This window comes from Arachis ipaensis, chromosome B3 (genome assembly GCF_059453495.1).
Source record: "Arachis ipaensis isolate K30076 ecotype BB chromosome B3, ASM5945349v1, whole genome shotgun sequence".
Classification (NCBI taxonomy): Eukaryota; Viridiplantae; Streptophyta; class Magnoliopsida; order Fabales; family Fabaceae; genus Arachis; species Arachis ipaensis.
The window spans coordinates 11,878,673-11,891,389 of NC_142438.1; the positions used below are offsets into that span (position 1 = coordinate 11,878,673).

The following is a 12,717-nucleotide window of genomic DNA, read 5'->3' on the forward strand; positions in this document are numbered from 1 at the left end:
ATGGGTTAGCAGAATCACTTATTAAGCGCCTCCAATTAATTGCTAGACCCTTGCTTATGAGAACAAATCTCCCAACCTCGGTTTGGGGGCATGCTATTTTACATACCGCAGCACTTATTCGTTTGAGGCCAACGAGTTATCATCAATTCTCTCCTATACAATTAGCTTTTGGCCAGCAGCCAAATGTTTCCCATTTAAGAATATTTGGGTGTGCGATATATGTTCCCATTGCACCACCTAATCGCACCAAAATGGGACCCCAAAGAAAATTGGGGATATATGTTGGATATGATTCTCCCTCTATAGTGAGGTATCTTGAGATACAAACTGGTGATGTGTTTAAAGCCCGGTTTGCCGATTGTCATTTTGATGAATCAAAATTTCCAACATTAGGGGGAGAGAATAAGTTTCCTGAAAAGGAACTTAATTGGAATGCATCATCGTTGATGCATTTAGATCCTCGATCAGCGCAATATGAACTAGAAGTTCAAAAGATTGTACATTTGCAAAGAATAGCAAATGAATTGCCTGATGCATTTTCCGATACAAAGAGGATAACCAAATCTTATATACCAGCGGAAAATGCCCCAATTCGAATTGATGTCCCAGTAGGACAAGTAGCTACTGAAGCGAATTCACGCCAGAAGCGTGGCAGGGCGGAAAATGTCCCAATTCGAATTGATGTCCCACTAGGAAAAATAGCCACTGAAGCAAATACACGCCAGAAGCGTGGCAGGCCTGTCGGTTCTAAAGATAGAAATCCTCGAAAGAGAAAAGAGGTAAATACTATTCCTGTTGAAAAAGACATAGTAGAGACACCCGCAGTTGTCCAAAATTCTGATATAATGCCAGAAGACGTTCAGGTACCTGAAAATTGTGAAAATGACGAGATCTCGATAAATTATGTCTTTACAGGAGAGAAATGGGACCGAAATAAGACAATTGTCAATGAAATATTTGCATATAATGTGGCATTAGATATCATGCATGAAAGTAAGGATCTTGAGCCAAGATCAGTCGAAGAATGTCGACAAAGAAGTGATTGGCCAAAATGGGAAGCAGCCATGAAGGCTGAATTAGACTCACTTGCAAAACGTGAAGTCTTTGGACCTGTAGTCCGTACACCTGCAGATGTAAAACCTGTTGGATACAAATAGGTATTTGTAAGAAAACAAAATGAGAAAAATGAAGTTGTGCGCTATAAAGCCCGACTTGTGGCACAAGGTTTTTCACAAAGGCCCGGTATAGATTATGAAGAAACGTATTCTCCAGTAGTGGATGCGATAACATTGCGTTATTTGGTCAGTTTATCTGCATATCATAAACTGCATATGCATTTAATGGATGTGGTAACAGCCTATTTATACGGCTCATTAGATCGGGATATCTATATGAAAGTCCCCGAAGGACTAAAGATATCTAAACCATCCAATGAATATTCGCAAGGGTTATACTCAGTCAAATTGCAAAGATCTTTATATGGTCTAAAGCAATCTGGACGAATGTGGTATAATCGTCTTATTGAGTATCTGGCCAAAAACGGTTTCAAGAATGATGATATATGCCCGTGTGTTTTCATAAAGAAAACTGCTTCTGGATTCATTATAATTGCTGTGTACGTTGATGATTTAAATATCATTGGGACTCCTGAAGAGATTCCAACAATTATAAAAATTCTAAAGGAAGAGTTTGAGATGAAAGATCTTGGAAGAACTAAATTTTGTCTCGGCCTGCAGATCGAGCATATAAAAAGTGGGATCTTTATTCATCAAACAACATACACAGAAAAGATCTTGAAAAGATTTTATATGGATAAGTCACATCCATTAAGTACCCCAATGATTGTAAGATCTTTAGATGTGAAAAAGGATCAATTCCGTCCTAAAGAAGAAAATGAAGATATCCTTGGTCCTGAAGTACCATATCTTAGTGCCATTGGAGCGCTAATGTATCTTGCTAATAATACGCGACCTGACATATCTTTTGCTGTGAATTTACTAGCAAGATATAGTTCCTCTCCAATCAGAAGACATTGGAGTGGAATCAAACAAATCTTTCGATATCTTCATGGGACGGTTGATATGGGTTTGTTTTATCCCTATGGATCTAAGTCACAATTAGTTGGCTATGCAGATGCTGGATACTTGTCTGATCCACATAAAGGGAGATCTCAAACAGGATACCTGTTCACATATGGTGGTACAGCTATATCATGGAGGTCCACGAAACAAACGATTGCAGCAACCTCCTCTAATCATGCTGAAATACTGGCGATTCATGAAGCTAGTCGCGAGTGTTTTTGGCTAAGGAGTTTGATTCAATATATTATGTCATCATGTGGACTGATTGATCATAAGATAGCTCCAACTGTCCTGTTTGAAGATAATACAGCATGCATTGCTCAACTTAAAGGCGGATACATCAAAGGTGATAGAACAAAGCATATTTCTCCCAAATTCTTTTTCACTCATGACCTTCAAAATCAAGGGACAATTGATGTCCAACAGATCCGTTCAAGTGACAATCTGGCAGATTTATTCACAAAGTCACTCCCGAAATCCTCCTTTGAAAGATTGGTACATGAGATTGGGATGCGTCGATTTCGAGATATTAAATGATGTCGACAAGAGGGGGAGACTGTACTCTTTTTACCTTGGTCAGGTTTTTTCCCATTGGGTTTTTCTTGACAAGGTTTTTAATGAGGCAGTCCCCATCACTAAAGGATATTGTACTCTTTTTCCTTCACTAAAGTTTTTTTTCCCACTGGGTTTTTCTTTAGTAAGGTTTTAACGAGGCAATAATCCTGAATGGTCATCCAAGGGGGAGTGTTGTGATATGGATGACCACGTAGACTCACCTTCTCAATATTGAAGGAATCATTCTCAAGAGAGAATGGATTTAATGAGGTTTGAAAAAGCTAGTTTTGTATGCCTATAAAAGGATGTACGGGCAAAAGGAATAAACAACAATAACAACAGAACAAAAATATTATTCTTCCTTCCTTTTCATACAAATAAATCAATCCTCTTTTATGCAATCAAATACCCTTCTCCTTATATTACTATTACAATTCTTTCTCTTCTTTTATTTTATAAGTATTTTAAATTCTATTTTCTATTACTCTTTACATATAATATTAATAGCAATATTAACCATCTTTATTATATTGAGATAGTATCAAATGCAAATCTCTCTCTCTTTATTTTTAATACTTTTTCTTATCTTTGTATATATATACACAATACAACATATAATATTATTATATATATATATAATAATTATTGAGCTAATTATATTAATAATAGAGTCTTCTATTTATACATCTTTATTATATATATATATATCTTTTATTTCACAACAATTTTTAAACACACAAAAAATACATTTTTAATTAGTCACAAATAAAATCACCTATATATAGTGTTATTATACATGTATTATTTTACAAAACTATAATGCCATATAGTTAGACAAATAAATGGTTATTTTTTTTACCAAATTAAGTAATCACTACTTCCTACTTTTTGTATATTAAAAAAAAGATTTAATGATGCTGAAGTGAAAAACATTCTTCGAATATAAAAATGTGTTGGTAAGACGTTTTTTCTAATATGTGATGCTTTGTATTTTGATTTATTGTAGCGATTTTGAAAATGGTCGAAGAACTTTCATTGAAAAGATAACTAAGTATATTAAAAATAAATATCCCACTAATGTCCTTTATGAAAAATAAATTATATATTGTCATCTCATACAAAATCATTATACTAAACTGGAATACAGAGTATCACATGTCAATAGAAGACTAAAAGAGTCTTACTAACACATTTTTATGTGAAAAATGATTTGAATTTTGAAACTATTGAATCTCCCTCTAAAAATCTCCCAATTTAAGACTTTACTTCTCTTGTGATCTCACAAATAATTTCTTAATTAATATTTTAACCTTTTTTTTTTTCATTTTTCATGTGGAAATGAATGAAATTTTGCGAATCATAATCACTTTTGAACCTAACCACATGTTACTTAGTATCTAAGTTGACATGTTCTACCACACTTGCCCATGGAGAAATAGTTCTTATAATCACTTCTTTTATTGTTCATTTTGTTTCTTGCTTTTAAGTGTTCTATTGCTGACATTCATGTGGAGGTACAATCCTCAAATATAGAGTACTTAAGATTTTCACCCAAATATTAAAGCCACAAAAAGTACATATCCACTTAACAAGAAAAATATTATAATCAAAGCTCTTTGTCAGCATCATTATATGAAAGGATATAGGAAAGTGCAAAAACAACAGAGTTTTAATTTCCTTCAAGGTAAAGAGATTAGTTATTTACTTTGATTGGAATGGATCTAAGGGGTTTACACTTTCTTAATGTTATTCCAAATTCTTCTTCCTTATCAATATCCTCAGCTTTTGAATCATTTTCAAGCTTCCAATCAAAACAATTAACCAGTGAACCTAACATCAAGAACAAAATCCTCATAGCATATGTTAAACCAGGACATATTCTTCTACCAGCACCAAATGGTATCAACTCAAAATGCCTCCCTCTAACATCAGTTTCTAATCCCAAGAACCTCTCTGGTGAGAACAAATTTGTGTCATTCTTCCATACATTTGAATCCCTTCCAATAGCATAAACATTGATTAGCACTTGTGAACCTTTTGGTATGGTATAGCCATTGATTTCTACATCAGTGTCAGCTTTTCTTGGGATCAAAAAAGGCACTGAAGGGTGCAAACGAAATGTCTCTTTCAATATTGCTTGTAAATATGGTAATCTTGCTATGTCTGATTCCTCAACTTGGTTTCCCTTTCCAATTGTTTCTTCAAGCTCCCTTTTAGCCTTTGTCATAGTGTCTGGATTGCTGAGTAATTCAGTCATTGCCCATTCTAATGTAGATGTGATTGTATCTGTTCCAGCAACAAATAAGGTCTAGCAATGAAAATCCAAGTCACCAAGTAAGAAAATAAATTGTAAAATCAAAATATGTAAGTATACATCAATCACAATCATATATGATATAGCTGTAGTTGAATTGAGTAAAGAAAGTATGAGAAGAGAGCTTATACCAGCATTAAATGTTCAATATTTATTTTGTCCATCTCTTTGCTATTCTCTTGAGAAATGTTAAGAAGAGCTTCTAACATGTCCTTATTGGTGTCAGAACCTGTTTTCAGTATCAACTTCTTCCTTTGGTAAATCAAGTCATGGAAGATATCCAATAACTTCCCAGCATAAATGGTATTGTGTGCTTTAATTCTTTGTGGATCAACCATTCTCAAGGCTGGAAAATAATCAGCCAAGTTTGGTTTTCCACTCTCTTTGGTGATATTGGCAACTAAATCCTTGAACCGTGCAGCAGAACCTGAAGATTGAACCAAATCCATTGAAAAAATTGTGTTGGACAATAAATTTATTGTAGTCTTGAAAGCTGCTTCTCCAACATCCACTCCTTCACCAATTTGGCTACTTTGATGGATCTCCCCAAGGAGTTCTTGCACTTTCTTGCGACGCAAGTCTTGCCTCGCGTCAATAGTCTTGTTGGCGAATAACTGATTGTTGCATATCTTCCTAAGGGATCTCCAAAGAGGTGTCATAGGCATGAAGGCAATGCTATGAATATGGTGATTGTGAACTCTTGCCGCCTCCGGAACTGTGCGATTCGATAAGAACTGATCATAGGTTTGAAGCACCATTTTGGCCATTTCAGCTGAAGAGATCACTATGGTGGTTAATTGTCCCAACTTCAAAGTCATTATGGGGCCATGAATCTTTGCAAGAATGGCTGAAGAATGGTGGGGTTTATTTCCAAGTTCATGTAGGTTTCCAATGATGGGAAGAGGAGAAGGTCCTGGAGGAAGCTTATAGTTTGCTTTGCTTCTTCTTACATTTAGATAATGGAGAGAATAAAGAGTGGTGCAAGTCAAAAGAAGCAGCAGCATCACAAAACATACTAAATCCATTACATGAACAATCAAAGGTAGAAAGTGATGATGTGTTAGAGGTTACTACTTACTAGTGTAATGATCTAAAATAAATGCTTGTAACTTAATGTAAAATGGAAACAAAAACATAGGAAAAAAATGTTATTTTTGCATAACTTTTGTGGACATTGTCCTTTTTGTCTAAGTCCCACATCTTACTCGGCATTTCTTCAGCAGCAATGTGTTCAAAGTCCATAGGTCAAAGCATCAGCAATATTTTCGATTGAAAATTCTAGTTGTTAAGAAATTTCACTAGTTTCGGTATGCACAAATTATGGAGCAAAGAGAAATTAATGGCTGAAAATAAGAAATATTTTCTTTATTCCAAAAGTACACTACGTCATGTTATAAATACAGTCTAATTACACATTCAAACACTTTTGTATCCAAATTTAATCAAGGTGGTTCGAATTCAACAAAAATCACTTTCATCACACCAACGTATATCACACGCGCGTTTCAATAACGCAACTTCTTCGTCTTCATCTTCTCCTTTTATTTCTCCATTTCCTCCTTCTCCTCCTCCTTCTTTTAAATTCGTGCACGTAGGTTTTTCATTATCGTAATCACCAACAACACTAATATTTTGCTAATAAAAACCAACATTTTGAATTGAATTTGAATTTATATAATCGACAATGTTCGATTTATTTAATACTATACAGTGATTTCACTTTAATAATATTTTCGATTCATTCTAGACGCAGGTGTTTCTGAATTCGAATTTATATAATGGACAAATGTTCGATTCATTTGGTATTATACAATGATTTCGCTTTGACAATATTTCCGATTCATTTTAGACGCAGGTGTTTCTGAATTCGAATTTATATAATGGACAAATGTTTAGGTTCATTTGGTATTATACAATGGTTTTGCTTTAATAATATTTTTGGTTCATTTGCAATTCAGGTGTGTTGTCGATGAATAATTTGTCTCAATGGTTGGAATGGCTTTCAAGACAAATTGAATAAAATGGAATGAAATATAATACAATTGAATAAAGTGATAATAAATAATTTCATTCTTTTTTGCTAAAAAAGACTCAATCATTAACAAAAATACATCGAATTTGGATCCAAATGAATCTCAATTAAATTAAGAAATGAATCAAAATTATTTAATGATGATAGCAAAGAAAATCAGAACTAATAAAAATGTTCGCAAAATGTTGGTATTATTAATGATGACGATAACAAAAAAGAAAAAGACGCAACATTGGAGGAGGAGGAGAAGAAGAAAATGCGGAAGGAGAAGGATAAGGATAAGGATAAGGATAAGGATAAGGAGAAGGAGAAGGAGAAGGAGAGAGAAGCGCGTAATTTAAAAAGTTGTTATAACAATTTGGTTAGACTTGGTTAAGTATTTTGCTTGGATGTAGAGCTTTATTAATATATACGGTGGTTATTATTATGGTAACTATCATGCCTATACGAATTTAATTTGACAACACTTAAAAAGTGTTACTAAAACTTAATGACGCTTTTTTTTATATTTTTTAATAATTTTTATTTATTGAAAAAGGGTTTACTTTAATTTTAACAAAATTTTTTAAATATTGTGAAAATTGTGTAGCTACCATAATTAGTGGTGGCAAATGGAAAAGTCCGTCCCATCCCATCAAAAGTCTGCCATCTGATGGGTTGACCCGTCCATCCCCGTCCTAGTGAGATAGTCCTGAATTCTTCTCTCGTCTCGCCCAATGGCGGGCTGGCTTGGCTGCCAATTTTTCTTTTTATAAACCATAAATATTAAACAATATATATAATTTCACAACCATTTCAATAAATTTATAATTTTTAAAGATATAAAAAAATTATAATTTCTAAATTCACAAACATTAAAGTCTTTATAATTATAAATATGTAATAAACATACTTATAAACTAAGTTTTTTGAAACAAAATAATAAAACCAACATTGTCCAAAGCAAAACAAACATTATCCAAAACATATAATTAAACATCTTCAAATTTATAATCAATCAAACATCAACATAATCCAAAATATAACTTAGAACATTTTTAATTATCATCTTCATCCTCTTGTAGATCAATAACATCATAAAAATTTGTAAAAAAATGGTCCTGACAAAAAAAACGCCTGGCCTAGCGAGGAAGCCCGCTTTGCCCCGCCGAAGCCCGCCAAAACTTACGGATTAAGCGATGCAGGTTAAGCGGAATTTTTAAGTTTGACGGTTTCAAATTTCCAGTCCAATCCGCCTTTTTCAGCGGGTTACGCGGACCGGCCCGTTTACCACCCCTAACCATAATTATCGTAGCAAATATATATATATTGGATTCTAGCATGACTATATTATGGTAACTACGGTGATTATATAAGTATTGTTAAAATTAAAATCACACTTTCTTTTTATATTTTGGTAACAGTTTTTTTAAGTAACACTTTTTAAAGATCGTTGTTTAACAATTAAAAAGCGTTATTTTAATTTTAGCAATACTTTTTAAAATATCATAGTCACAATAGTCACAGAAACATAGTTATACTAGAATCACCTTACAGATAGATAGATAGATAGATAGATAGATAGATAGATAGATAGATAGATAGATAGATAGATAGAGACACACACACCAAACAAGAATTATTTTACATTGACATAGCTAAACTTCTTCGATGGAGACTATATTTCTTAAATATACAATATATTTGGCCAAGTGGCCATCTTATTTGTTTAATATATAGTACATGATATGATTTTCTTGCTCAATTTAGGTGCTGATTTAATGATGAACTTCTGAATTCCATGGAAGGATAGTGTAAACTACAATTGGAATTCTGACTATATGATTCAAATGAACCCAAGTTATGGAACCTGAGATTATTGGAACCTGTGATATCCTTGGCCCTGTGACTTCCACATAGAAGAATTTTTCTTCTCCAACTTTAGAAAATGCAAGAGTTGATGGTTCCACCTTGACTTTGAGAATATTTGGCACATCAATGATAACATCATAGGTTGATTTTGGCATGCCAACATTTGTAACTGCCCTGACGAAATTGCCCTTGATCGCATTCCCATCTTTCACTGCTAGTGACAATGAAGGGTAGTTTAGATCCCATGGTTTCAATGCTTTGCTGCTTTTACAACCATTTCTAGGACCTTCCTTGCAGAAGAAGTCACTGTAATCTTCTTTAGTAGCATTAAAAACTAGGCCAGGATCCACTGCATAAAGTGGTCTAACATGGCCAGAACCATATGCAAATTCCTTCTCATACTCATGCATTTTGGGGTCCATAGGATTTGCTGCATTATATTCAAGAACACTTTGAATATAATCATTTTGACATGTGATTCATGTGTAAATAAGCAAGGAATCGATGAGGCGACGATACCTGTGGTCATGAGTGCAGACTTGATAGCTGCAGGGGACCAGGTTGGGTGAGTGGCCTTAACATAAGCCGCGGCGCCGGTAACATGGGGACAAGACACTGAAGTTCCAGAGATAATATTGTATTCAACACTCCTAAGATCTTCAGTTCCACTAAACATGGAAGGTGATGCAATAGGAGACCATGCTCCAAGAATATTTACCCCAGGAGCACAAAGATCAGGCTGTCAAATCAAATATTGAAATAACTATCAATTTGAATCAAGTGTTACATTTGAGAAATTAACATACCATAGGTATTAAATTATCCAAATACATGGAGTTTCTTTAGTATAGCATTTTGTCTAGTTTGACAGTTATTTTTGAAACAGACAGTGTAAATAGATATATAGTGATCCATTTTATTGATTACATACCTTGAGAATGTCATGATTAAAAATGTTGGGGCCTCTACTTGAGAAACTTGCTACATAAGGAGCATCCTTGTCCTCCATGGTCTCACTAAACATTATGTTTGCCTTTGGTTTACTGCATAAACTAACCTGAATAATTAGTACTATTGTAAATTCATTTTATGCCAAAGTTTTATATAGAATATAAGAATGGTATGATTTTACTTAGAGGATTTGATGTATTGTGATACTTTTGAGATCTCCTTGTTACTGATACTTGCTGTTTGGAAGAGGTAATTCTCAGCATAGTTTTGTTGTGGTCGATTTGGGGCTATGACCCCTGCCCCAGTTGCCATTTCGACTCCGGCGCCACCCTCACTGTTTTCACAAAGGACAATCTTTCCTTTAACTCTCTTTGAATTTAAGGAGCCAGGGAAGCATAGACTTGACTCTCTGGGAATGTAATTGGCTGAAAAGTTTGTAGCATCTCCTCCCAAAATCAAAGGATATGATATGTTCTTAACATTGTAAGTATTGATAGAATTTGCCTGCATAGTTTCATAACTAATAATGCATTTATTCCATAACTGAAATCTCTTCTTAAATATACATCAATATTTAGATTTTCAAAAAGGGCATTCACCATCACAATATACAAATAATAGTAATCAAAATGAAACAAGAGTGTTTGATGTTCTGAGAGACTCTGTTTGATAATTGTCTCAAGACAAAAATAGTTGAGAAATTTGTCTTGAGAAAGAGAAAGACAAATTTATGATACACAAACAAAAAGAAGAATTACTTACTGTGATTACATCTCCATTTCCTAGAACCAAAGGTGTCACAAATTTTCTGTAAATGGTGCTAGCTGCAACAGTTAGTATCCAAGGAGGGTGATTAGCTAAACCTCCTCTTTGTGGACCTTGATTACCAGCAGCTGCTATGGTTAATATTCCATTCTTCACAGCATGAAAGGATCCAATTGCTACTGGATTGAACAAGAACCTCGACTGCAAGTATCCTGCAAATGAGGCCGATATAATGTCGACCCCATCCGCAATTGCATCATCAAAAGCAGCTAAGATATCTGCAGCATAGCATGCCATGTTCCAACACACTTTGTAAACAGCAACTCTGGCATTAGGTGATCCACCCTTTGCAGTTCCCTTAGCTAGGCCAAAGTAATTGGCTCCCACAACCTCTCTTCCGGCCGCAATTGATGCAGCATGGCTTCCATGGCCAGATTCATCTCTTGCTGATTTAAATTGGTCTTCAAGACCAAAGCTCTGATAATACCGGGCTCCAATGATCTTACTGTCAGCATTTCACATTCATTTTTCAGTTTGTCACAATTGATTGTTCAAACTCCAATGTTATCTTAGAAAACTAAAATGAAAAAAAGTGCTTAATACTTATTGCAGGTGAAGTTATGTTCTGTTTGGCACTTTCCTCTCCATTTTTTAGGTGGTGGACCTAGTCCTTCATCATTAAAGCTTTCGGATTCAGGCCAAATTCCTTCAAGTTCATGACACAATCCAAATGGAATAATCCTATTAGTACTACTATTTCTCATTTCAGATCGATTTGATTAATCAATGTAACAAATTAGTATACTTTGAAATAGAAGGAATATTGAGTTGTTGACCTGTGTCAAACATTCCAATGATGATGTTTCTTCCATCAAAAGGAGGTGTAAGCTTGGATGCATCATCAGTGAATCCCATGAAATCCCATGATCTTGTTGTTTGAAGCTCCAATCCTAGGTTTGGAAAAACTGACACTACCTCTTCCATATCTACACATAAAATATGATATTAGTTAATCATTTTTTTGAGTAAATCAATGAGCAAGCTTGTATGCATTTTCTGTCTTAATTCTTAAATTTAATGACAGGTTTACCATAAATTATAGCAGCTTCTTCTTCAGATAGCATAGCTGCAAACCCATTAAAGCTTCTTCCATAACTGTAAATCAATGACTCCTTTGCTGCATCAATGCTACAATCACAATTTTCAAGTGCTAAACTTCCTCAATAACTATATTGAATAATGAAAGCTTTTGGAATATTTGTATCATAATTATGAATATAGCATCTTATAATAACTTTTAGTGTAAGCACCCAATTTGGTTCCCTAAAAAAAATTAGATATAAAATTTTGTCTATTATTATAAAAGTTTTTGGATTAATTCTTTTTTCGAAGACTAATTTATCTTACAATGATAATTTTTTTATCTAATTATTTTATAACAAAATTGATTAAAAATTTATTTATCCATGTATATTAAAAATTATATTAATACTGATAAAGTGACCTATCTAATCCAAAATTATATTAGGGAAACAAACTTTTAAATTTATTAATTATTGATAGGCACATAAGAAAATTTTATAACCTTTCATGAACCTCTAATAGCATGGAATGATGCAATGATTGTGTGGAGAATTCATCCCAGTTATTATTCTTCTTCTCCCCCATATACACAATATATATCTGCATATACATATAACACTTTATGATTTTTGCATTTATTGTTAATTATTGTATACACTAAATTGAAAATAGCTTGTACTAATATACCTGTTTGTAAGAAGACTGTGCATGCATCAGCAATGAAATTGTGAACAAGAGAGTGAAAAAAAGTGACTCTGCTGGCTTAGTCATTTTTTGTTCTAATTAAGTTTTTGCTTTTCTTTAATTTTCTCAAAACTGAAATTAAATAAAGATTTATAGGAGTTTACATTATTAATGGAAATATAAACTTAATTACTTAGTTGAGCAAATTATGATCTCTTGAAATAACTGAAAGGTGAAAGTTAACATTTAGAGAAATACCCTTTCCTTCACTCATTGAGAGAAAAATGGCCCATAACAATTGTGATGAGCTCAATAAGCTAAAGTGCAATTAAAATAAGACAGATACATCCACATCTTTTTTTTAGACAACAAAATATTTTTCTTTATAAGCAAATGCCTAT

General features: G+C 33.6%; 2 protein-coding genes across 2 annotated transcripts; both read right to left on the reverse strand.

The window, feature by feature from the left end:
• Window positions 1-4,329: 4,329 nt before the first annotated feature.
• Window positions 4,330-5,975, reverse strand: LOC107632463 (geraniol 8-hydroxylase-like). The gene is made up of 2 exons (XM_016336138.3): window positions 5,082-5,975; window positions 4,330-4,944 (listed from the first exon to the last, which is right to left on the reverse strand). The coding sequence occupies exons 1-2, from the start codon at window positions 5,973-5,975 to the stop codon at window positions 4,330-4,332; spliced, it is 1,509 nt and encodes a 502-aa protein (XP_016191624.1).
• A 2,764-nt stretch (window positions 5,976-8,739) lies between these two features.
• On the reverse strand, window positions 8,740-12,403 carry LOC107632461 (subtilisin-like protease SBT4.3). The gene is made up of 10 exons (XM_021118145.2): window positions 12,320-12,403; window positions 12,135-12,232; window positions 11,640-11,737; window positions 11,386-11,535; window positions 11,153-11,255; window positions 10,547-11,054; window positions 9,966-10,288; window positions 9,765-9,885; window positions 9,353-9,572; window positions 8,740-9,263 (listed from the first exon to the last, which is right to left on the reverse strand). The coding sequence occupies exons 1-10, from the start codon at window positions 12,401-12,403 to the stop codon at window positions 8,740-8,742; spliced, it is 2,229 nt and encodes a 742-aa protein (XP_020973804.1).
• Between the last annotated feature and the right edge of the window lie 314 nt (window positions 12,404-12,717).

What these genes read in the sequence shown, in the direction of transcription:
- LOC107632463 (XM_016336138.3), bottom strand. Translation starts at nt 5,975, where the DNA reads ATGGATTTAGTATGTTTTGTGATGCTGCTGCTTCTTTTGACTTGCACC. An exon ending in ATATTGAACATTTAATGCTG is followed by an intron (nt 4,945 to 5,081) that starts GTATAAGCTCTC and finishes TTTCATTGCTAG; the next exon opens with ACCTTATTTGTTGCTGGAAC.
- LOC107632461 (XM_021118145.2), bottom strand. Translation starts at nt 12,403, where the DNA reads ATGACTAAGCCAGCAGAGTCACTTTTTTTCACTCTCTTGTTCACAATT. An exon ending in AGAAGCTGCTATAATTTATG is followed by an intron (nt 11,536 to 11,639) that starts GTAAACCTGTCA and finishes TTTTATGTGTAG; the next exon opens with ATATGGAAGAGGTAGTGTCA. An exon ending in CATAACTTCACCTGCAATAA is followed by an intron (nt 11,055 to 11,152) that starts GTATTAAGCACT and finishes AAATGCTGACAG; the next exon opens with TAAGATCATTGGAGCCCGGT.